This window comes from Thamnophis sirtalis, unplaced genomic scaffold (genome assembly GCF_051295495.1).
Source record: "Thamnophis sirtalis isolate CommonGarterSnake01/CBP01778 unplaced genomic scaffold, rThaSir2_p1.2 scaffold_3, whole genome shotgun sequence".
NCBI classification, from domain to species: domain Eukaryota; kingdom Metazoa; phylum Chordata; class Lepidosauria; order Squamata; family Natricidae; genus Thamnophis; species Thamnophis sirtalis.
Window position 1 is genome coordinate 5,569,022 of NW_028261383.1, and position 27,041 is coordinate 5,596,062.

At 40.2% G+C, this 27,041-nt stretch overlaps 1 protein-coding gene across 1 annotated transcript; it reads left to right on the plus strand.

Annotated features, from left to right (window-relative positions):
* Positions 1-574: 574 nt before the first annotated feature.
* Positions 575-26,667, plus strand: LOC148047060 (vomeronasal type-2 receptor 26-like). The gene is made up of 4 exons (XM_087707714.1): positions 575-586; positions 1,191-1,409; positions 24,826-24,952; positions 25,772-26,667. Exons 1-4 carry the CDS (start codon positions 575-577, stop codon positions 26,665-26,667), a joined length of 1,254 nt encoding a protein of 417 aa, XP_087563840.1.
* Positions 26,668-27,041: the final 374 nt, after the last annotated feature.

Below are 27,041 nucleotides of genomic sequence, written 5' to 3' on the forward strand. Positions count from 1 at the left end.
CTTGAAGGTTTGCCAGGACCAATTGAAGGGAAAGTCTGGATCATAACAGTCTTGGGGGAATTGGAAAGAGGATGGCACCCATTTTTCAGACACATCCATAGTATTTGGAACTTTGTCTTTCGGAGGAAAAAATGGCCAAATGATGATACGTTTCAAGCCAGGTTCTTTCTCGATCCCCAGTTTGAAAATCATTCTTTTCACTGTTCTTTTTCGAAGCACGTCTTTTCTGTCAAAGGCCGAACAAGATGTTCCCAGAAAGCACCACTGGAGACCCAAGAGAAAAAGAACAGACAAGAGGTTCCAAACCAACATCTTTGTTACACTCTTGTTAAGACTCTGGTCCACACCTTAAATGTTGCATATTCCTCCAGATCCAGGAGCAGAAGAAAGGAGGACAAAGACAGTTTGGGGATCTCTGAGGCTGCAGCCATGGCAGGTAGGGGTTAGGTCCCAATGCAAGCCATCAAAAGTAGGTTTTTTAAGAAAGAATCCAAAAGAGAAGGAGCAGAACCTTCTCAACTTCATTGTGTTACAAAACCCAACAGGACTTGCCAATCTAATCGCTCAGGGCATAATGTTCCAAAGAGTAAGTAGCACGACTGATATAATTTAATATTCAACACTGCCAATTTTAAAAAGAATGAAGGCTGTAAAAGCACAATAAAGTGCTATAGAAGTCTAAGTGCTATTGTCAGCTTTGGAAGCCATATTAACAGTGGAAATTTCCATGCTGCAATATTCTTGCACTTGGGAAATTAGGGGGGTGGGCTTTAGTAGAGGGAATGTAGTTTACACATAATAGCATTCTTCTTTTTAGTCAAGGTCATGGTATTCCTGCACCTGGAAGAGAGGAGTGGTTGAAGTGATGTCTCGAGTTGGGATGGATTGTGATTGGACCATGCGATGGACCGAGGGATGCAGGGGTTGGGTTTGGTTTTTGATTTACTGAGGGGAAACCCACAACTTTCAGATTTGGGTTTTTCCAGATGTGCCAGTATAAATACTCAAATAAAAGGGAACTTTAAGAAAATGCCGGTCTTTAACTTTTGAAGATAACTGTGACAGTTGTGCTTCCAGCTAAGACTTGTTAGACAAGGGTAGAAGAAAGATTTAAATGTGAAAAAAAACAACCACATGGGGTACGAAAAGAAGGTTTCTGCTTCTAAAATTCCTGGATGTTTCAATTTTAGTTCCATCGCTTTCTGAAGAAGAATGAATTTTGCAATTTTTCCGAGTTTCAACTGTATTTGGACCAAAATGGAGATGTAGTGGGAGATCTCAATGTCATGGGCTCGGTGTTTCTCCCCAAAGAGGATATCATCCAAGAGGAACTGGGGAGTTTTGAAAGACAGAGACTTATTATCAACCAAACTGCTCTTTTCCATTTAAAGTTGGAACAATTCAACAAGGTGGGAGAAATATTGGTGTCCTTTCTCTGTTTTTTGAAAAAAACCTTAGGACTAAATTGACGTGATGTAACCTGGTCACCAAATAAATGAGTTTTACTGAAAATTGAGTGTGAGGAGTAAAAATTTACAATTTTGTTAGACTTCTTGGGAGGTTTTAGTCCTATTTTTCAGATGTTATACGTTGGAATACTGTTTTAAGCAATTCAGCCATGTCCAACCTGGGATGCTAAATGATTTTTCATTGGAAGACAGATTATGATCCCTTTGTGTCTCTTCTGCAATCTGGTACCTTCATAAAACTGGTGCAGGAGACCATGGAATGTGTTGCTGATAGCCTCAAATTATGAACTAAAGCATTGACCCATAGAAAAGTCCTTCCTGATATTTGAAATAATGCGGGACAATTTGAAAGGAATTGTTCCTTTGGCTTATGAAAGGGCACATAATCTGAAATGAACTTGTTTGTCTTGATTGTTTGCTACTTAAAGTAATCTGAGCAAAATGGAGGCTCCAAATTTAATGAATAATAAATTCGGGCCTGAATCCATGCCACTTGGTATCACTTAATTGTACTTCTTTGACAGAAAGGACTTTTCTTTGGAAACTTAGTTGGGACTTAGAACCTTGGTGGCACAGTGGTTAGAATGCAGTTTTGCAGGCTGTCTCTGCCCACTGCCAGAAGTTTGATCCTGACCACCCCAAGGTTGACTAAGCCTTCCAAGTCTAAGTCCTATTGCCATCTCATTCCAACAGAGGACTCAGCTACCATTTGCTGCAGGAAAAGATGTTTGATTTCACATTTTTGAGAGATACATTTCCATGATCTCACCTATACCTCAACTCAGTAAAGTTCTAGAAAGTAGGCACAATAAGCAGTGCTGAGTTGCTGGTGATCATAACATTTAACAAATACAGATAAACCAGAGATGGTATTCAGCAGCTTCTGTCTAGTTCTGGTGAACATAACCACCAAGCCCCACCTACCCTGCTGGCCATTAGGGCAGACAACCGGTTGTTAAATTATTTGAATCCCACCACTGAACAGTATATACACCAATTATAAACTGGGGACATGACAAAGGGTGAAGTAGAAAGAGTTAGACCAACATGGCAGATTGGGAGAGGTTACCTCTGCCAGAAGAAATATATCTCCTACTTGGAAGCATTCCTCAGTGTTTGCCTTTATCAGGAATATCTGAATTCTTTCAAACTTGAAATTATATCAATTTAACAGCTTTTTCCAATCCAAACCAACTTTATAGAATAGTATTATATATTGGCCAAGTGTGATTGGACACACAAGGAATTTGGTTTTGGTGCATATACTCTCAGTGTACATAAAGAAAAATAAAATATATTCAAGAATCAAAGATGCAACACATAGTCATAGGTTAATAACAGGTTACATAGGTTACTAATTAGCAATCAAATCACAGTAGGAAATGAATAAAACTGTATAAATTGTAAAGATACAAGCAACATGGGAAGCGATAGGTGGTAGGAAGGATGAGAAGAATAATAGTAATACAATTAATAGTAATACAGAATCTTACAAATTAAAAGATCAATTCGTCAATCAGTCAATCAATCAATCATTATTAAGTTCATAGAGCCACATAATGTTATTATTATGTTCACATAAACGGAAAGTTCTAAATGTGCTTTTTCAGGAGGCAACTGGACTTTCCTGTTTTTTCTTTGAAGACATTTCACTTCTCATACAAGAAACTTCTTCAGCTCTGACAGGATGGTGGGGAATGGAGGGATTTATATTCCTTGCTGGTAATGAGATTGTAGAGTCTGAGTCGGTAGAGAGTCTGTAGAGACTGAAAATCTCTACAGACCTCAAGTAGATGAAGCTGGAAACTTTTCTTCCAACTCGCACAAACTGGGGTCTATCAATAAGGAAATGGTGTATCCAATTACCAGGGACGTGTAGTCAGGGGAGGCAGGGGAGACAGAGCCTCAACACTGTCATCATGAAAAAAATATATAAAAGGAAAAAGGCTGAGCTAGTTGCTGCCAGAGTCACAGTGGTGTAGTGCTTAACAGTTTTAAAAAGCCTCTAAAAAACTACAGGAGGAGGCGGGAGAATGAGGTGCCTCATCTAGTATGACTTTATGATCACTCGAGCAAAGCTAAGCAAGGGTTAAAAGCTGAAAAATCCCTGATGTAGATGAGGCACATTGTTCTCCTACCTCCTGTAGAGGATGTTTTTTAGAGGCTTTTTAAAACAGTTAAGCAGAGTCATCCACACGGTAACTCTGTCAGCTACTAGCTCAACCTACCTCAGCTCTTGCCTTTTTCCTTTTACATTTTTTTCTTTTCATGATGGCAGGCAAGAGCAGAGTTGAAATGCTCTCTGAAACAGCTGGAAAAGGTATGTGATTACATGCAGAGCTACATTCCCTTTACACACACATACACACACACACACACACACACCTGGATAAAAGTATATAAGCTCAGCTTCACTGATTGCAAGTTTGAAAAGGCAACGTGGCTCCACCTGCAATCAAAGGTTCAGATCGGAAGGCATGATGGGAATGGGGGGGGGGAATGGCAGAGGAGCTGCTTTCAAGCCATTGGAAAATATATCCAATCCAACTTCTGTGTTTGTGTTTGTTTGAGATTGAGTGAGTGAGAGGGGGATCCAACTTCTCTATGTGCGTGTGACTGTTTGACAGAGGGGGGAAGGAGGGAGAGAGGGAGGAACAAGGGGGGGGAGAAGAAAAAGAATGATGGAAAACTTTTTCGCAAAGGAGAAAAACCAATGCTGTCGCTTCAAATCGGAACTGAGCATGCCTAGCTTTGGAATTCTGGGAGTTGAAGTCCACAAGTCTAAAAAAAATTGAAACCCCCGTGTCAGTGCCTCACCAGCCATAAACCTCACCGCACTTCACTGCCAATTACGTACAAGAGCATTAAAACCCAATAGGCCCAGTTTGTATAAAATAGGAAGTCATAAAAAATTATACATATATTTACCATTTAATATAGTTCTCTGGCCTTTCAATATCATCTGTCATCCTAAGAAATTTTAATTGAAATGTGAAAAGAGATAGAAATAAAAACTTTTTTCCCCTCAGATGCTGAAAAATGCACCAAGTGCCCAGTTGAACTATATCCAACCAAGAACCGAGTCCAGTGTACTCGCAAAAGAATAAATTTTCTGTCCTATGAGGAACATCTGGGTATCATCCTTATCTCTTTTGCCCTTATCTTATTCCTAACCACAGGCTTTGTTTTAATCACATTCCTTAAATACACGGAAACTCCCATTGTCAAAGCCAACAACCGAGACCTCTCCTATGTCCTCCTTGTCTCCCTCCTGCTTTGCTTCTTATCCTCATTTTTCTTCATTGGTCAACCAAGGAAAGCCACCTGCCTTCTCAGACAAATGATATTCAGTGTTGTTTTCTCAGTAGCTGTGTCATCTGTGTTGGCTAAAACAATCACTGTGGTGCTGGCTTTTATGGCTACAAAACCAGGAAACCAAGTGAAGAGATGGTTGGGGAAGAGCTTGGCCAATTCCATTATTCTTTTTTGTTCTAGTGTTCAAATTTCCATATGTGCCATATGGCTGGGAGTTTCTCCCCCATTCCCTGACTTAGACCTGCATTCCCAGCCAGGAGTGATCATTCTTCAGTGCAATGAAGGCTCCATCACTATGTTTTATGTTGCCCTCGGCTACATGGGTTTCCTAGCTGCCATTTGCTTCACAGTAGCTTTCCTGGCCAGGAACCTGCCTGGGGCCTTCAATGAAGCCAAGCTGATCACCTTCAGTATGCTGGTCTTCTGCAGCGTTTGGGTCTCCTTTGTGCCTACCTACCTGAGCACGAAAGGAAAGTCCATGGTGGCCGTGCAGGTCTTTTCTATCTTGGCCTCTAGTTCTGGGCTTCTTGGTTGTATCTTCTTCCCCAAGTGCTACATTATCATCCTGAGACCAGATTTAAACACTAAGGAATATCTAAAGATAAAGTAGAGAACTGATTTTAAATTATTTCTAGGCTCACAACATTTAATTGTTTATTAAAAATATTATGGGTTTTGTATGTTTCTTTGGCATCTGTTTGACAATTTACAATGAAGATTGTAAGACTAAGAAAATTAAAATTATTTAAACATCATCATCAAGCAATACAATAATGAATCAATGATTAATACTCATTTTTTAAAAACTGTTGTCAGTTCTCTTTCAAAGTACAGAGGTTAGCCGATATTGTATTTAAGCACTCCTTCGAGACAGGTCATATATGAGCCAGGTCGTGGGCCTTGGGATAATGCAAGCTTGCTTGGTATCTTCAATGTTAGTTGGAAGGGGGTATTATCTTCACTCCCTTCATTGTATTTTCATTAACCTGAGTTCTGGGTTGTACTGGGAGGAGAATGGTTTAGATTTTTTAGATTTTATTAATATTTGTAGGCCGCCCTTTTCCCTGAGGGGACTCAGGGCGGCTCACATAAAATCGGGGAAGGGGAATACAGACATTAAGATAAGACATATAATAAAATAGTAAACAACATACATTCATCATTCGGGAGGGGAACTATCCTTGTCCCCAGGCCTGACGGGCGAGCCAGTTCTTCAAGGCTGTGCGGAAGGCCTGGACGGTGGCGAGGGTGCGAATCTCTACGGGGAGCTCGTTCCAAAGGGTCGGGGCTACTACTGAGAAGGCCCTCCTCCTTGTAGTTGCCAGCCGACACTGGCTGGCCGATGGTATACGGAGGAGGCCTAATCTATGTGATCTTATTGGTCGCAGGGATGTAATTGGCAGAAGGCGGTCTCTCAAGTATCCAGATCCACTGCCATGTAGGGCTTTATGGGTGACTAACAGCACCTTGAAGCGCATCCGGAGATCGACAGGTAGCCAGCGCAGCTCGCGGAGGATAGGTGTTATGCGGGTGAACCAGGGTGCACCCACAATCACTCGCGCGGCCACATTCTGTACTAGCTGAAGTCGCCGGATGCTCTTCAAGGGCAGCCCCATGTAGAGCACGTTGCAGTATTCCAGCCTAGAGGTCACAAGGGCCCGGGTGACTGTTGTGAGAGCCTCCCGATTCAGGTAGGGTCGCAACTGGCGCACCAGGCGAACCTGGGCGAATGCCCCCCTGGTCACAGCCATTAAGTGGTGGTCAAACGATAGCTGTGAGTCCAGGAGGACTCCCAAGTTGCGAACCCTCTCTGAGGGGTATAAAATTTGACCCCCCAGCCTGAGTGATGGAATATTGGTCGAATCTCAGGGAGGGAAACACAACAGCCACTCGGTCTTTTCTGGGTTGAGCACGAGCTTGTTAACCCTCATCCAGTCCATAACAGCTTCAAGGCCGCGGTTCATCACGTCTGCCGCTTCATTGAGTTGGCACGGGGCGGACAGATACAGTTGAGTATCGTCCGCATATTGATGGTATCTAATCCCGTGCCTGCGAATGATCTCACCCAGCGGTTTCATGTAGATGTTGAATAGTAGGGGGGATAAGACCGAGCCCTGAGGCACCCCATAAGTTAGGGGCCTAGGGGACGATCTCTGCCCCCCACTAACACCGACTGTGACCTGTCCGAGAGGTAGGAGGAGAACCACCGCAACACGGCGCCTCCCACTCCCACCTCCCGCAGTCGTCGCAGAAGGATACCATGGTCGATGGTATCGAAAGCCGCTGAGAGGTCGAGGAGAACCAGGATGGAGGAATGTCCTCCATCTCTGGCCCTCCAGAGATCATCGGTCAATGCGACCAAAGCGGTTTCTGTGCTGTAACCGGGTCTGAAGCCTGACTGGAAGGGGTCTAGATAGTTTGCTTCCTCCAAGGACCGCTGGAGCTGGAAGGCCACCACCTTCTCAACAACCTTCCCCAGAAAGGGGAGGTTGGAGACTGGACGATAATTATTAAGGATAGCTGGATCCAAGGATGGCTTCTTCAGGAGGGGTCTCACCACCGCCGCTTTCAGTGCGGCGGGGAAGTTCCCCTCCCGAAGTGAGGCGGTGACAACCGCCTGGATCCAGCCTCGTGTCACCTCACTGCAGTTAGTAACTAACCATGAGGGACACGGATCCAGTACACAGGTGGAGGTACTTACAGCCCTCATGGCCTTGTCCACATCCCCGGGGGTAACGTCTTGAAACTCAACCCACAGTTGTTCAAATTGATCCTCCTGTGCCTCGGCTGGAGCTGCAGAGGTGGAGTCCAAGTCCGACCGAAACCGAGCAATTTTGTCCGCTAAGAATTGGGCATACTCTTCGGCTCTGCCCTGCAAGGGTTCCCCCGCTTCCCTTTTGTTCAGTAGGGAGCGGGTTATCCTAAACAGGGCGGCCGGGCGGGACTCAGCGGACGCAACCAAGGTGGCTATATGGGATCTTTTTGCAGCCCTAAGTGCCCTGGTGTATTCCTTGGTGCAGGTGGTTACCATTGCTCGGTTCGCTTCGGACTTATCGGACCTCCAACGGTGCTCTAGGCATCTCCTCCGGTGCTTCATCTCCCGGAGTTCCTCGGTGAACCAAGGAGGTCTCCGGGATCCGCCGCCTCGGAGGGGCCGCAGTGGCGCAATCCGGTCGAGGGTCTCCGATGCTGCCGAGTGCCACGCAGCAACCAGAGTCTCCACCGGACTGTGGGCGAGAGTGTCAGGAATAACCCCAAGCTCTGTCTGGAACCTTGACGGTTCCATAAGACGCCTGGGGCGGAACCACCTGGTCGGTTCCTCCTCCCTACAGTGGGGGTTTGGTCTCCGAAAGTCGAGCCTCAGTAGGCAGTGGTCTGACCACGACAGGGGTATGATGTCGTTCCCCCTCAGACCAAGATCACAAATCCACTGCTCCGAGAGAAATACAAGGTCAAGCATGTGTCCCGCCGAATGGGTTGGGCCTCGAATTACTTGGGTCAAGCCCATGGCTGTCATGGAAGCCATGAACTCCTGCGCCCCCTCCGAGTTTTCACCGAGCGACGGCAAATTAAAGTCCCCCAGGACCATCAACCTAGGGAACTCAACTGCCAGCTCGGCTACCAACTCGAGGAGCGAGGGGAGGGCTGCTGCAACGCTGCTGGGAGGCAGGTACGTTAACAGCAGACCCACTTGACCCTTGAGGTCCAACTTTAACAGCAAAGACTCACACCCGACAATCTCCGGAGCAGGGACCCTACGAGGAACTAACGACTCTCGGATAACAGCGGCCACACCCCCACCCCTTCCCTGGGCTCTCGGCTGATGCAGCACCTGAAATCCTTCTGGGCACAGTTCTACAAGGGGGACTCCTCCCTCTTGTAATGAGACTCCTCCCATGGTAATGAGAATGAAGTGGTGTTGCAACATCAATAGCTCTGATAGATGTTGGTACTTCTCTTTCCTTTGATATGGCCTTTCTCAGCAATCTCCATTCATTTACAGTCCAGATGAAATTCTATCCTCTCTTAGCTTCCAGTTGTACTCTTCTTTTCATTCTCTCCAAAGTTTCAACATTCATTGATTATTGTGGTGACCAGAACTGGATGCAGTATTCCAAGCGTGGGGTTATTAAGATTTTATAAAGCAGTACTTCATGTGGTCTTGAGTCTATCTCTCTATTAATGTAGCCTAGGATTATATTGGCTTTTTTCAGCTGCTGCTACACGCTGTTGGCTCATATTTAAGTCATTGTCCACTAAGACTCCATGATCCCTCTCACAGTTACTGGCATTTAGCCAAATTTCACCGAGCCCATACATATAAATTTGATTTTTCTTGACTAAGAATAGAAACTTCCTTTTATCTATGTTAAATTTCATTTTGCTAGATTAAAATAAAACAAAGTATCTGAGCACATTGTAGTTATGGCCCAACAACAGTTCCAAGCTTGAACTGCAAGGTGATCAAATCTGTCAGTCCTAGAGGAGATCAACACTGACTGATCTTTAATAGACCAGATCCTAAAGATGAAGCTCAAATACCTTGGCCACCAAATGAGAAGGAAGGACTCACCGGAGAAGAGCCTAATGCTTGGAAAGACTGAGTGCAAAAGAAGAAGGGGACGATAGGGAATGAGATGGCTGGATGGAGTCACCAAAACAGTAGGCATGAGCTTAAATGGACTGCAGAGGATGGTAGCGAACAGGAAGGCCTGCAGCAACATTGTCCATGGGGTTGCGATGGGTCAGACACAACTTTGCAACTAACAACCACACTCACTGGTGTCCAATATACAGGATTCAACATTTTAATCTTTCTAGTAGAACCACCATAAAACCCAGAACATGGTTTCATAATGAGTCAGCAAAGAAATTCTAAAAAGAACTCATTTTTTATCCCTACAAAGAACTGTGATTAATATGGACTGGAAGAGGTAAGCACAATTCTTTCGTTAACTTCACTAAATGCAAGTCGTTATTCAAGTGATGAGCTCTGGATGGGAAAAGGAGGGCAAGATCCTTCAGACTTCTGTGTTTTTCTTTCTCAGGTACTTTCAGGGTTTAACAAAATAAGAGAAGCAGAAAGCTGTGGGAGTGAGAATGGGAGAAAAATTAAGACAAGCAGGATTCAGTTGCTGTTTCTACACTGCAGTCACCTTTTACCCATTTATTTTTCTTGATAGGGAGTCACTGCTTCTTCAGGAGCAGTCCATGACTTTGGGGGGGGGGTAGTTGACATATCTAGATTTTGCTGGTAAATCAGCTATGACCTTTGGAAGACTCTTGCCTTCATCCTCATTTGGGTAATCTGCTTTCCTTGTAGTGCTGCCTGTGAAAACCACCTGGAAACTTCTGCTAAGGCTGGATTGAGTGACCTGGATGCTCACAGGCAGTTCAAGTCCTTCAAGTCCTGTGGTTGTGAATTAACTACCAGTTTCTGGTCTTAAGCTAAACAGCCCCTTCTGCCTAAGAGCACATCTATTCCCAAGAGTTCATCAAGATATTGCTAGAATCATAAGGGTCCTTGGTGCTCTCTGAACTTGGTTGTTTTGTTGCAGTTTTTTCATTACCAAAACTATCTGCTCTTGCTACATGTCTTTTCATAATCCATTCATCTTCAGTGCAGCTTGGCTATTTTGGGTGATGAAAAGTCTGCAAGGAAGCAACCAATCTCAGAGAGTTCCAAGGACCCCTCATTTCAAACCTGAGCTAAAATATTATCTTTTCTTGGAGTACCCTTCACTACTAAGATAGCATTAGTAGTCATAGTGATGCTTCTTGTCTCAACTACCTTGAGGGGCTAACATCAATTTAACAAGCACTTTGGTTTCAGGAAAAAAAAAAGCCCTGTAATCTGCAACTACTACACTGCAGAAACATTTGGACCACACAACTTGACCAGGGTAAAGTAGTAGATACAATCTGCATTGAAAGCCTTTGATACAAGTAAACTACTGTTAAAACTAAGTTCTTACAGCATTTTCAGACCCCTGCACAAGTGGATAGCCGTGTTCTTGTCAAACAGACAACAAGTAGTCAAAATAGGGAGCGCTCTGTCAAACCCTGCAACATTTAACAGCGGTGTCCCCTAAGCCAGCATTTTAGGACCCACACTATTTCTATTTTACATAAATGACCTTTGCGATGATATTATCAGTAGCTTTCCCCTTTTTCGTGACCTAAAACTATTCAATACCACTAACAAAATTGCTGCCTTACAAAACGACCTTGACTATGTGTCTGAATCGTCAAACAATTGGCAACTCCAAATCTCAACCAACAAATGGTCTGTCTTATACATTGGCAACAAAAATCCGAACACCAAATACAAACTGGGTGGATAGGACCTCGTAGATGACCCCCACTCTGTCAAGCTAGGGCATTCAAAACCTTTCCTAGACCAATTCTCGAATACAGCTCACCTGCCTGTAATCCACACTGTATATTGAACATTAATACAATTGAACGTGTCCAGAGGTATTTCACAAGAGTACTCCACTCCTCTGCTCACAACAGAATACCTTATGTCACCAGGCTTGAAATTTTGGACTTGGACAACCTAGAACTATGTCCCCACTGTCTGACCCAAATGCAGTACATAAAATTTTCTGCTACAATGTCCTACTTGTCAATGACTATTTCAGCCTCAACCTGAATAATACACGGGCAAACAATTGATACAAACTCAAAGTAAACCACTCCAAACTTGATGGCAGAAAATACGACTTCAGCAACAGAGTGGTCAATACCTGGAATGCTCTACCTGAGTCTGTGGTTCCATCCAAAAACTCCCACAGCTTCAATCTTAAACTGTCTACCATGGACCTCATGCCATTCCTAAGAGGTCCATAAAAGCTTGCGTGCATAAGTGCACCGTCCCTGTCCTACTGTACCCATTTACTTGGACTCATTCCTTGTTCATGCTTATACCTGCTGTCTAGTACATGTTCGACAAATTAAATAAATAAATAATGTTTTTTTTTAAAAAAAGACTAAGTATTTCATTGCTTCTTCCTGTGGACAGTAGATTTTTATATGCCACTTGTCCAGTGTGTCGATCTTCTCTCTCTCTCACAAGCCAATTTTCACATATTGGTATAATACTCTCTCCATATTTATTCAACCTATGTCTTGAATACTTATTAAAGAAAACTGGATTTCAAGATGATGAATTTTGTTTCAAAACTGGAGTAGAAAATATCAACAACCAATACTTTACACAGCTTGTATAGCCAAACATGCAAATGATCTCCGAGCTCTGAAATGCCTGAAATGCCACAATAAAATCAAGTTAAACTTAGTTAAATTTTGAGTATTATGTATAAGACAAAGTAATAGTAGTTATAGTCAAATAAATGATTAATAATGATAATAATACCTTTATATATACTAGATTGATATATGGAATTTTATATAAGCTGTAAATGAGGACCATGGAGATGATATGGAAAAGTCTTTTTTTTTTAAATAAAAGATAAACAATTCTATATAGAATGGAATACAAAGATGTAAAACCATTGGATGAGTCCAGGATGATGTAATGAAATGTCATAATATAAATTTACTCTAAATTTAGTATGCTTCACATAAAAAGGATGTAATAATAGCTATATTCAATGAATGTTTAATAATCATAATAATTGTATGCATATATATTACATTGATGATATGAGCAATGGAATGTGCGAAAATGAAAAAGTTGACATATGAAATTAGAGAACAAGAAGATAAACAATTTTATAGGACATGGGATCTATTTAATTAGTGGTTACATAAAAACATATGGAATTCAAAATTTATTAGAGAATGTTGCCAACACCAAAATAATACAATGATTTAAAATAGGATATAAAAATACTTATAATTGGACATGTTGAAGATGATGTAATGAATTATTATAATATAAATGCACCCATATTTAGAATACTTCATTTAAAATGAAGAAATAATAGTAACAGTCAAACAAATGAAGGGCAATAATAATAATGTATACAAATATACTTGATTGACAATATGTGATTTTATATAAAATTTAAGGGATGACTATGGAAAGGATGCACAAAAACCTTGTAACCAATCGACACACTGAATGGAATGGAAGATGTTTTTATGTTACGTGTTTTGTTTGTTTAAGTCTTTTTTAAAACATAAAAACATATATAAAGGAAAATGCTTTAATTACCACCAATTATGTACTATTTATTGAATATTTATCCTCTCTATTTATCCATTCCAGTGACACATTTCCTCACGTAAATTTCATGTGTTTTCAAGTCCATGTGTTTTCTTGGGACAAAAGAAATGCTGCTCTATAAAAATAACCATGTGAAATGAACTTTGCCTCTGCCTCTAGTAGCTTGCCCTGTGTGCCCTTTGGAAGACCCAGACTGAATTTGAACCACAATTTTCTTCTAATGATATGCACAACAAAATGTCAAACAAAGCCAGGGTTTCTGTGCCAAGTTTTCTGTTTTTTCAAACAGGAGCTTGCAAAAGAATCACCTAAAGTTGGTCAGGACAGTAGCATTTAGAGGATTAAATAAGAGCGGAGAGGCATTGAAGCTTCGCCATTCTTGTCGCCACAAGATAAACCTTAATACCACGCAAGGCATGTTGGCAAAACCTGAAGAAATGTAACAAGCTCCCATGAAATTATGGTTCATGAGAGTGTAGCAGATCACATGTTCCACCATGCTATGAACTCCACCACAATCTCAGTTGCAAGTTTGAAAGCCCATTCCTATGTAGTAAACTTTCAAAATATAAATGATCTCAGTGTTTTACATGAATGTGGAGGAATAACACAGAATGTCAAGGAAACAAAAATAAAAACTTCTATCTACTCTATAAATTTCTCCCTATTAACCCAACAATGCAGTCACCAGACTGTCCCTTTCCTATCCCTTAGCCAACTCTCTTACAAATGTTGATATTTCTAGTATAGATGGGAAATGAAATTTCACTTGAGGCACAAGCGGTTTAAACATCAGAGCCAAATTAAGGTTAATATCTAATAGAAAAGAAAACCACAATAAAACTCTATTTGTATTCGTAAGCAGGGTTCAAGGATAATAGTTGCTTCCTTGGCATTAGAAACGATAAGGTGACCAGACATCCCGCTTTTGGCGGGACACCCCTGCTATTTGATACAATTTCCCGCGTCCCGCCCGCTTTTTTAAAAGGCACACTTATTTTGGCACTCGCAGCTCCCGCCCATCAGCTGCTGGGCTGGCTCATCGGTCTGTTCTATGCTACCTACAAATTTAAGCCAGCCCAGCCTGCCGCTCACTGATTTAATTGGCCTGGACTCCAGCCAATCAGTGAGCTGGCCAACCAGCTCACTGATTGGCTGGACTCCTTAGCTGAGGACGCCTGCGCGAGTCTCCATTTTATTTTGTCTTTCTTGTTGGGGTTGCAGCTGCGCTTACTGGTGGTGAGTAAAATAAATCATGTTTTGTAAATAATGTACTTATTTTATTCTTATTGTCTTATTTGGTACCGTGGGAATTGGGAGGCGCTGGGCTGGGGGAATCTCCCCCTTTGGCTTTGCGGAGTTCACAGCCAGCCCCTGTGCTGCGCTGGCACGGGCGGCAAGTCTGGATGGAACCACGTGGAAGTTCTCTGCGCGACCGGCAGCCGCTTTTTACTCCCGAGTAAATTTTACTGGTGTGTGTGTGTGTTTTGAATGGAGACCTCATGGTTTCAATTGCCAAGTTTCGATTGCTGCGAGCGGATGGCAGTAGGATCGCCACCCGGGAGCCGCCAGAAGCCTTCCCTTCCTGCCCAACACACTTGTTGCTTCGGGAGAGGTTGGAATGTTTGCTCTGTTTCTCGAGGCGGTGAGAAGCGGGGGGGGGGAGGAGAAGGAATCTCCGGATGAGGTGAAGACCTGTTTTCTCTTTAAAATTATTTTTTGAATAATTCTGTAACATTTCTTTTTCTACTTGTATCGGAGTAGTATCGCAGCACTCACAACTTCCGGAGAAAAGTTGTTGCTTTGGTTAATTGTTGTCGCTGTGTGAAGTTTCTTCTTACTTTTAAATTGGATCCAGCATCTGAATACTTTCAAAGAATGCAAAGAATTTCCTTTAACAAGGAGCTGGCTGGCTGTATGTGTGGTGTGTGGTGTGTGTGTGTGTGTGTGTGTGTTTTGAATGGAGACCTCATGAAAACGTGTTTTCTCTTTAAAATTATTTTTTGAATAATTCTGTAAGATTTCTTTTTCTACTTGGAAGTTGGGAGGGCGGGATGTGTGTGTGTGTGTGTGTGTGTGAGATAGAACATGGAACATAGAATATGCATATAATTCATAGTACTCCATGGATTATTTTAATTATGATTCTAAATTAGTGGAATTTGCTGTTCTCCATTTCAATATCTGTAGGTATCAGCTGTACTGTCTTTTTTTAAAATGGCTTTCACTTGAGATTCACATTGTAAACTGGTTTCCTTTAATAAATAAAATCCATTTTCTTGTACATTATTTCTGCTGTCCTGGAACTTTTTCAGTTTCATTTAAATAGGGATGTACTTGTAACAATAGGGTAGAAAACAGTACTGATTTCTGAAGGAAAATTAAATATTGCCATAGCTAAGATTATGCCAGGATATTCTACACAGCAAGACATTCTTTAAAGCTTGCAGTCATTTTATGGGCATTTTAACTTGCTGTGGTATAATTTTAGAATACATCTGAATGTAGGTAGTAAGCAATCTTTTCCCAAACAATGGAAGGGACAGAACTGGCCATCCTGCATTGGAAAACAAAACTTGCTGCTAGAAACAGTTGATATTGGCAATCCACTTGGAACATATCTTATTTGGCAAGTAAACTTTTACTTGTTAAAATTTGTTGCTTAGTTGTTTGATTGATTTCTCCTGGAAACGGTATTATATAAAAGAGGCATTTGCTCTTTTCTTTGCCATTATAAGCCTTGTTTTGGGAATGGGAGATTATCATAGCCCTCACTCCTATGATTGAAAAAGAAGTAATTATGAAAATAAAGTATACATACTCAGTACTTCCTTGAAGATGGTCACATGACCTTTTTTTAATTTGCAATATTTGGCACATAGACTTCTTTCCTAGAAAATGTATTCCTCAAATTGAGGTAGTACTCTTTGGGCCCTGCTTCAAGTTTTTCTTCCTCCTTTTCTAAACTGCTGAAACACAGGGTGATTTAATTTTGAAAATATTGTTCAGATACTCGGCACAAATGGTAGTGATGGTATTAATCATAATAGTCATGGACAAGGAGAATATAGTACAAAAAGATGAAATATAGTACAAAAAAGACCACCTCCATAGTTTAATATTCCAATCAAACCACCTCATATCTTTACGTAATAAGGGAAAAGACAGTAACTTGCTTCTTGAAAAGAAAATTATATCAGCTGTTCTCCAAGCTTTGTTAAACACAATTGCAGTTATCATTTGGTTTAAGCCAAGAAGCATGTTGCTTGGAATTATATCAATCCAGAACCAGTGAAATTAAATCAGTGTTAAATTAAAAATGTATTTACGGGTAATTAATTATAGAAAGATACAAATGTTGCAAACTCATCCACTTACATGGATCGCCTCATATCCATTATATCATATATCTTTTGTTATTGTCTTTCCTGTTTTTCAGTGGCATTCCATAAGAAAAAGTTTCCCCACCATGATTTGTGACATCTATACCATACTATATTCCACATCCATGTATTAATTTAAGAAGGAGGGGATTGATATGCTAACAAACACATATTGTCTCCACATGGTTTCACATCTTATTTATAGATTGATGTGTTTATTGTAGTTTTGAAAGAGTGTGTATTTTTTACTCAATCAGAACCTGCTGGACAAAGGATCAAAATGTATTGCTATTACCTAATTTTGGGGTATGATTCAGCAGTTAGAATAGTTTGCAAAGGTACAAGAAGTTCTGTATGTCATCCTCACACATGCAAGTTACACAGCAGTCATTCACTTAAGAACTGTGGCAAGAAAGGTGGTATAGTGACCAAAGTTACAATGGCATTGAAAAAAGTGACTGATGACCATTTTTCACACTTAGCGACCGTTGCGACCATTTTTCACACTTAGCGACCGTTGCAGCATCCTCATGGTCACGTGATCAAAATTTTGTTTGGCAACAGATTCGTATTTATGCTGGTTTCAGTGTCCTGGGGTGACCTTTTGACAAAAAATTTTTTTTTTAATCAAGCGCCCCCCCCCCCCCCCCCCCCCCCGGTCAAGGGCGTCCCTCTTTTCCAATCTGAAAATCTGGTCACCTTAAGAAACGAGGCAATATTGGAGCTAAGAGTCATCAACTTTGGTAGTACCAAACTCCATAGTTCTTGATGACCTTACAAAGCAGTCTCTGGAGACAAGATATCACATTGAAGCACAGCAGAAATAAATTTTCTCAATGTTGAACTATTTTCCTCTGGCATCACTTACTGGACATGTCACGACATGCTTTTCTTCAGCTCTCCCTTTCCACATGGAAAAAATGTCAGGGTCCCCTGAGGAGAAGTTGATTCTCAGTGTAATTATCATCCTCTCAGTTATTTTGACTTCTTGTACTACTTCTCCAGTGATTGCCTTCAATGTACATATCAGACTGATGGAAAATAGAACAAATCTTGCATGAGAAAATAATTAATGCCCAGCTTACATTTTGGGACAGGGAGGGGATGTACTCTTGAATGTGCTTTTTTTCCTTTCCAGATGAAACTCAGTTTGCCTCTGCTTGGATTAGGAAACCACTGCGTAGTCTATCTTGTCAGATAGCTCAGGATTCTTTGAATTATCCTGTAGAAATGTAAAGCCGATTGATTCAGTCCCATGAATTATGGACCTTCTGCTTATGTTTCTGATGCTGCTGGTATCTCAGCCAGTCTCTGGGAAGATTAGAATGAAGTGTCTGCTGAATTTTGAAAACCAGGATGGAAAAAAGCAGCAGAGCTATTACAGGCCAGGAGACCATCTTATTAGTATAGTCACCAGTGCGTCAACAATACCACGTATAGTACTCAATTTCAACATTGCTCCTTCTAGTCAATGTTGCTTGTAAGTCATTCAGTGTGATGAGTTCCATTCCTTCCATTTGCAGGTCTAATACTCTCATTCTTTTCTTCTGTTTTCATTTACTTCTATTTTGCGGACTAATTTACTGAACTGTTTGGATTTCCATAATTTCCCTCTCGTCCTTTGTTTTGTGGAAGAGACTAAAATCCAAAAATGGAGCAGAAAACAAGGTTTAGATAAGTCCTGATTATCCTCTCCTTCTCCAATCCTGAGTTTGTCAAGTGAATACTAGCATTTTTTTAAAAAAATAGTCATTCAGATTATCCTCTAAGAGTTCAAAACATAGAGGAGAATAAAAAGAAAGTTCTCTTTAAAATGATGAAAGAACTATAGATGTATACTTTAGAGATCCAACAGCAAGAGATAGGTGTTGTGGCAGATGAAATACTTAGATTAAATAAATGTAATATAAGGGGTTACAAGATATCAAGGAAGAAGCATGAAAGATTTACCAAAAAAGCAATAAGAATTGAAATACTAAAAAGGGCAAGAGATGATCTATAGATATACAATACCTCTTAATAGAATGGCTATCTTATTAAGAGATAGAAAAAAGAAGTAGAAAGTAGAAACTGGGAAATAATATTATGTATACTGATATATAATAAAACACATTATAATTGCCATGTATACAAAAATATTAAAAGTTGAAAGATTAAGATTATGTATATTTAAATGGTGGTGGTGGTGGTGGTGGTGGTGGTGGTGGTAGTAGTAGTAGTAGTAGTAGTAGTAGTAGTAGTAGTAGTAGTAGTAGTAGTAATACTGTGTTTAAAATATATTGACCCAGATAATATTATGTTTAAAAAAACTATAAATAAAACTCTATATTCAAAAAAATGTTATTAAATGGGTGTAGTTGCCTCTACTCAGCCCATTTTGATATTCAATGCCTGATCCTTATAAAAATAGAAATTGACTTGATATTAGAGTTGCTTAATACTGAAGATGCTTTTGGGTAGAAAGAGGAATAAATTTTAAAAAATGATGAAGATGATGATGATGATGATGATGATGATGATGATGATGATTTGAAATTGTTTTACAGTAATCAATCTTCTGATCCATCAAGAGTCCAATGCTTTATTTTTGCCATTCAAGAGGTTAACAAGAATTCTCAGCTCTTGCACAATTTCACACTTGGTTACAACATCCATGACAACTACCTTAGCACCGTTGCCACATCAGATGCATTGTTGGACATACTCTCTACTGGAGAAGCCAATGTTCCAAACTACAGCTGTGGAAAGAAGGACAACATTTTGGCTCTTGTTGATGGAGCTCTTGATGACATCTCCATCCAGATGTCAACATTAGGAGGCACCTACAAAGTCCCACAGGTTTGTTTGTGTATTTAACTGATAAAGTGACTGGGATGGTGATGGTATTCTCTCTCACCAGCCCCATTTCTTTGGTGGGAGGCTTCTGCTACACATTTGTGCATGTAAGAAGAGGTCCTGTGCCCAATCAAGTGTCTTGTGTACAAAAGCAAGTTGTAGCAATTATGGGAAGCTCAAATATTGTATGTGAGTCAAAATAATGATATTTTCAATGGTGAACAAATTCCATATTCAAGAAAATGGGTTATTTTACCTTCCACTGATAAAACCTATATGTCATATGTTCTCATAGTAATCACTAGCATTAATTAACCATGTTATTTAAAAATTTGCAAGCATATTAGCCAACATGTTAACTATTTTTGGCCCTTATGCATTAATGAACAAAGATTCATAAAAGGTTTGAAGAGCAATAAAACCCCTGGAGAGGAGTTTCTACTGGCTGAACTATTCAAGCAATATTCCTACTGTTTGGGGGTTCTATTGATGAATTGATTTCCACACTATAATAATAGCTGCCATATGCATATCGAGTGGAAGATGATAACAGTAGTTCCTCTAAATAGAAAAGGAAACAAAAGAGGGAAGCCTATTAACTGATTGGAAGATTTAATGTATAGAGGTGAAACATAGAAGTGAAAAATCTGTATTGTCAGACATTTAGGTAAGAAGGACTTATATGTTGGTTTCAAGGTCTTATGCCAGCCAAATAAAGAAGGTAATAGGCTACTCCAAAGCTGACCTGTGGCCTAGTATGTTCTAGCAGCTTAAGTTGTCTCAGCCCTGAAATACAATGCACATATTGATTGATCTTACGGATATTCCTTTCTAAATGTCAAGAAAAGAAATACCTATCACATCAGGTGAACTGTGCAAAAAAATAAAAGAAGAATATAGGAAAGTTCTTCCACTCAGTTCATTCCTATCTCCCCAAAGGAAGAGTTCGTTTTCCTTAAAAGCTGCAGCTACCTTAAAAAACAAAGCACAAAATATAATTGAAGACTATTTGAATGTCAATTGTACAAGAAAGAAAGAGAGATCAGTATGGAAGGTCAGACATTAAACCAACAACCTATTTGGATTCTCATATTAAACCAGATATTAAAATTGCATATAACATGGTTAATCATATGAACATAACAATTCAATTAAGCTCTCCATATCTGGGTCATATTGTTGTACAGTGTGTGAGTGATTCAGAAATATGCTTAACATTCTTTATTCTTATTTTTTCTTATTTACTTTCTATCTTTTATTCCAATTCTATATAGAATATCTGTTTATCTCAGTGTTATGTGTTTTATATTCTGTACCTTGATATACTGTGATGACTAATAAAAACAATAAGTTCCTAAGAACCAAGATGGATTTATTAAAAACTAGTATTTTAAATTTCATTTCACCCAAAATATAATGCAACATTCTTTTTTTTTTTTCCAGATCAGTTATGGGATTGTTTCAGTAGTTTTGAGTGATAAAAGTCGTTTCCCCTTTTTCTACCGGATGCTTCCCAAAGAAGGGGTTCAGTATCCAGGAATCGTTCAACTGCTCCTGCATTTCAGATGGACCTTGATTGGAGTCTTTCCGCCAGACACAGAGGAGGGAGAGAATTTTATGAGGAGTTTGACTCCTGCCCTTGTCAGGAATGGCATTTGTGTTGTTTTATCACAACAAATCTCAATGACCAGACATATAGCACCCTTCAGGGATGCCCTCTCTAAATGGAGACAAGTCAATGTTTTTGTTCATTTCATAGAATATTTTTCCCTTATGAACAGATTTCGCCATATCCATTTTGCACTTGAAGGTTTGCCAGGACTTATTGAAGGGAAAGTCTGGATCATGACAATCTTGGTGGAATTGAAAATGAGAAGGCACACATTTTTCAGATACATCCATAGTATTTGGAACTTTGACTTTCAGGAGAAAAAAAGGCCAAATGATGATACGTTTCAAGCCAGTTTCTTTGTGGATCCCCAATTTGAAAATCATTCTTTTCGCTGTTCTTTTTCGAAGCACGTCTTTTCTGTCAAAGGCCGAACAAGATGTTCCCAGAAAGCACCACTGGAGACCCAAGAGAAAAAGAACAGACGACAGGTTCCAAATGAACATCGTTTTTACAGTGTTGTTAAGTCTCTGGTCCACACCTTAAATGTTGCATATTCCTCCAGATCCAGGACCAGAAGAAAGGAGGGCAAAGACAGTTTGGGGTCTCTGAGGCTGCAACCTTGGCAGGTAGGGGTTACATCCCAACGCAAGACATCAAAAGTAGGGGTTTTTTTAGAAAAAAATCCAAAAGAAAAGGAGCAGAACCTTCTCAACTTCATTGTGCTACAAACAGGACTGGCCCATCTAATCACTCAGGGCATAATGTTCCAAAGAGTGAACAACATGACTGATATAATTTGATATTCAACACTGCCAATTTTAAAAAGAATGTGGGCATTTTTAAATCGATGCATGTACTTGGAATTTACTTTTACATTCTTAAATTTGAAAAAAAAAAAACTGGAAGCTCATAGACCAACTCCTGCTTCTCTGCAGAAATCCCAATTAAAGCTTTTCTTATTTATAGATGCTTGAGAGCTGAGGTGGCACAGTGGTTAGAGTTCAGTACTGCAGGCTACTTCAGCTGACTGCTAGCTGCAGTTTGGCAGTTCAAATCTCACAGGCTCAAGGTTGACTCAGCCTTCCATCATTCTGAGATGGGTAAAATGAGGACTCAGATTGTTGGGAGGCAATATGCTGACTCTGTAAACCACTTAGAGAGGGCTGTAAAAGCACAATAAAGCGCTATATAAGTCTAAGTGCTATTGTCAGCTTTGGAAGCCATATTAACAGTGGAAATTTCCATGCTGCAATATTCTTGCGCTTGGGAAAATAGGAGTGGTGGGCTTTAGTAGAGGGAATGTAGTTTACACATAATAGCATTCTTTGTTTTAGTCAAGGTCATGGTATTCCTGCACCTGGAAGAGAGGAGTGGTTGAAGTGATGTCTCGAGTTGGGATGGATTGTGATTGGACCATGTGATGGACTGAGGGGTGCAGGGGCTGGGTTTGGTTTTTGATTTACTGAGGGGAAACCCACAACTTTCAGATTTGGGTTTTCCCAGATGTGCCAGTATAACTACTCAAATAAAAGGGAACGTTAAGAAAATGCTGGTCTCGGAGTTTTAAATTGGAGTTGGGTTCTTCTGGAACGCTGACATATTGCTAATCTTTGCACTAAGAAAATCAGTGAAGATAAAATTGAACTTCTTTACTGACTAAGTTCTAAAACTCTTCTTCCTTTTAGGATACTTTTCATCTCATTCCCACAATCTGTTAAGGAAGTGTAGTGATGTATGAGAATGGGTTTGGGTAGCTGGGGAAAGAGATCCTGCTGAGGCAGAGAAAGAAATTTTGAAAAGATCCTCCCCAAATTTTTGGACTGTAAAAAAGGAGAGTGCTATTTTCAAACTTGAAGGATTATATTAATGTAGCCTTAGAATAAAGTAGAATTAGTTCACTTACTTGTGTTTCCCATCTGGTCTACCTAGTAGAATATTAGCTTGACAATTTTCTTCTTGACAAATCCATGCTTTCCAGAAATCACCGTGTTGTTCTCATGAAGTTAATAGATAAATTGTGTTTGATCAATTTATTTTGATTTGGTCTAAAAAAATTCCTAGAGTTTACAAATTTTGTCAATGTTTTGTTGGCACATTTTTTTAAATATATGATTGACACATTTTGTAGAACCTTTTTCATTTTTGAAGATATTTGTGACAGTTGTCCTTCCAGATAAGATTATTTGCATTCTAGACAAGCGTAGAAGAAATATTTGAAAAAAAACCACATGGGATAAGAAAAGAAGGTTTCTGCTTCTAAAATTCCTGGATGTTTCCATTTCAGTTCCATCCCTTTCTAAAGAAGAATGAGTTTTGCAATTTTTCCCAGGAGAAACTGTACTTGAATCAAAATGGAGATATAGAGGGAGATCTCAACCTCATGGGCTTGGTGTTTCTCCCCAAAGAGGATCCCATCCAAGAGCAACTGGGGAGTTTTGAAAGACAGAGACTTATTATCAACCAAACTGTTCTTTTCCATTTAAAGTTGCTCAACAAGGTGGGAGAAATATTGGTGTCCTTTCTCTGATTTAAAAAAAAAACAACCCTTAGGACTAAATTGACGTGAGCTAAACCTGATCACTAAAATAAATGAGTTTTAGTGAAAATTGAATGTGAAGAGTAGAAATTTACACTTGTTAGACTTCTTGGGATGTTTTAGTCCTATTTTTCAGATGTTAAAAGTTGGAATACTGTTTTAACCAATTCAGCCATGTCCAACATGGGATGCTAATGATTATTCATTGGGAGGCAAATTATGATCCCTTTGTTTCTCTTCTGCAATCTGGTACCTTCATAAAACTGGTGCAGGAGACCATGGAACGTGATGGTGATAGCCTCAAATTTTGAACTGAAGCATTGAAACATGACTTTGACCCATAGAAAAGTCCTTCCTGATATTTGAATTAATGCGGGACAATTTGAAAGGAATTGCTCTGTAGATCTGGCCTTTGGCTTATAAAAGGGCACAAAATCTGGAATGAATTTGTCTTGATCGTTTGTTACTTAAAGTAATATGAGCAAAATGGAGGCTCCAAATTTAATGAATAATAAATATGGGCCTGAGTCCATGCCACTTGGTGTCACTTAATTATACTTCTTTGACAGAAAGGACTTTTCTTTGGAAACTTAGTTGGGACTTAGAAACTTGGTGGCACAGTGGTTAGAATGCAGTTTTGCAGGCTGTCTCTGCCCACTGCCAGAAATTTGATCCTGACTACCCAAGGTTGACTAAGCTTTCCAAATCTAAGTCCTATTGCCATCTCATTCCAACAGAGGACTCATACTCAGCTACCATTTGCTGCAGGAAAAGATGTTTGATTCACATTTTTGGGAGATACATTCCCATGATTTCACCTCTACGTCATCTCAGTAAAATTCTAGAAAGTAGGCAGTCAGTTCTACTGCATGGCGACCATATGAATTGAACAGATAAATATACAAAGAAACACATCTTCTTTAAAGTGGATATCCCCAATTTTTGAAGAATTTCTTCTGTGTATCTTAAATGGGAGACTTCTTTGAGTACTTTCAAAAGGAAGCAGCTTTGCAATCCTTTATGTAGTCCATAAGAAAACATTCCAGGTCCTACTGGCCAAAGGTTTCTTTCTCCATCAAAAAATTTTAAAATATGTTTTTTATAAATCTAATACAGGGGTGTCAAACTCAAGGGCTACTCTTGAAACAGCGGATAGGCCTGCAGTGCCTCTGCCAGTGAAACCGGAGCTCAGGAGAGCCATGGGTGGCCCTCCAAAGCTCTGTTTTTGCTGGAAGAGGATTGCAGGAAGTCGTCACAGCCTGAAACAGGGCTCAGGAGCCCATTTTTGCTGGCATAGCTCTTGGACCACTACAGGCGCCCCTGACATGAATGACATTGAGCTGGCAATGCCCACCCTGGCCCATTGAGGTCAAACATAACCATTATGCGGCCCACAATGAACTTGACTTTGATGCCCCTGAACTAGTAGAATAAAAAATAGTAGATTTTTAAAAGAAATATCTAATATTTTTTCTGCTTAGTCTCTGCCTCAGTCCAAATGTGTGGAAAACTGTCATCCTGGATTTTTCAAGCGGGCGAGAGAAGGAGAACCAGTTTGTTGCTATGACTGTGTCCCTTGTGCAGAAGAAACCATTTCCACTCAGGAAGGTGGGTGACACCTGATGAAAGGGGAAACTTTATGGATCCATCCAGAGTATTTCAGTCAATATGGATGTTAACCGAAAGATCTAAGCATAAATATTTTGTTGTTCTTCTTTATTTCCATCATGCCAACATGCCAATTTCTTACATAATGAGACTTTTTTTTTTAAAAAAAGGTCCCAAACTGTGTTTTGTCCTTGCTTCACATTACTCTGTGTGCAGCTTGACTTGCAGCTCCACCCACATCCTCCAATACAACAGACTGTGTGCGTAGATCTGGGTGCTTTACTAAAAGAACAGGATGGTGAAATTGGGGGTAAAATAGAAATACATACAATGAGAACCCAAATACACAATAAGCAGTGCTGAGTTGCTGGTGAGCATAACAATTAACAAATACAGATAAACCAGAGGTGGTATTTAGCAGCTTCTGACCAGTTCTGGATAATGGGTAATGGAAATTTTGAGTAGTTTGGAGAACTGGTAAATGCCACCTCTGACTGGCCTTGCCCCCATCTCTTCTCTGCCTCCCGAGTCCCAGCTGATCGGGAGAAAATGGGGATTTTGCAGTATCCTTTCCCTGGAGTGGGGTGGTAATGGAGATTTTACAGTGTCCTTTCCCTTCCTCTTCCTTCAAGTCATGCCCACCTAGCCATGCCATACCCACCAAGCCACGCCCACAGAACCGGTAGTCATAAAAGTCATAAAATTTATACATATATTTAGCATTTACTATGGTTTTCTGGCCTGTCAATATCATCTGTCATCCTAAGAAATTTTAATTGAAAGGTGAAAAGAGATGTTAAAAATACCTTTTCCCCTCAGATACAGAAAAATGCACCAAGTGCCCTGATGGACAATATCCAACCAAGAACCGAGTCCAGTGTACTCCCAAAAGAAGAAATTTTCTGTCTTATGAAGAACATCTGGGTATCATCCTTATCTCTTTTGCCCTAATCTTATTCCTAACCACAGGCTTTGTTTTAATTGCATTCTTTAAATACATGGAAACTCCCATTGTCAAAGCCAACAACCGAGACCTCTCCTATGTCCTCCTTTTCTCCCTCCTGCTTTGCTTCTTATCCTCATTTTTCTTCATTGGTCAACCAAGGAAAGCCACCTGCCTTCTCAGACAAACGATATTCAGTGTTGTTTTCTCAGTAGCTGTGTCATCTGTGTTGGCTAAAACAATCACAGTGGTGCTGGCTTTCATGGCTACAAAACCAGGAAACCAAGTGAAGAGATGGTTGGGGAAGAGCTTGGCCAATTCCATTATTCTTTTTTGTTCTAGTGTTCAAATTTCCATATGTGCCATATGGCTGGGAGTTTCTCCCCCATTCCCTGACTTAGACCTGCATTCCCAGCCAGGAGTGATCATTCTTCAGTGCAATGAAGGCTCCATCACTATGTTTTATGTTGCCCTCGGCTACATGGGTTTCCTAGCTGCCATTTGCTTCACTGTAGCTTTCCTGGCCAGGAACCTGCCTGGGGCCTTCAATGAAGCCAAGCTGATCACCTTCAGTATGCTGGTCTTCTGCAGCGTTTGGGTCTCCTTTGTGCCTACCTACCTGAGCACGAAAGGAAGGTCCATGGTGGCCGTGCAGGTCTTTTCTATCTTGGCCTCTAGTTCTGGGCTTCTTGGTTGTATCTTCTTCCCCAAGTGCTACATTATCATCCTGAGACCAGATCTAAACACTAAGGAATATCTAAAGATAAAGTAGGGAACTGATCTTCAATTGTTTCTAAGCTCATAACATTTGATTATTTATTTAAAAATATTATATGGTTTGTATGTTTCTTTGGCATCTGTTTGACAATTAGATTATTTAAAAATCAAAGGAAATAAAATTATGAACATTGTAAAACTAAGTATATTAAAATTACTTAGACAGCATCATAGAGCAATAGAATAATGAATCAATGATTAATACTCATGTTTTTTTTTAAATTGTTGTTAGTTCTTCTCTTTCTGAATACACAGGTGAGCTAATATTTTGTTTAAGCACTCCTTCAAGACAGGTCATATACTGTATGAGCCAAGTTGTGGGCCTTGGGATAATGCAAGCTTGCTTGGTATCCTCAATGTTAGTTGGAA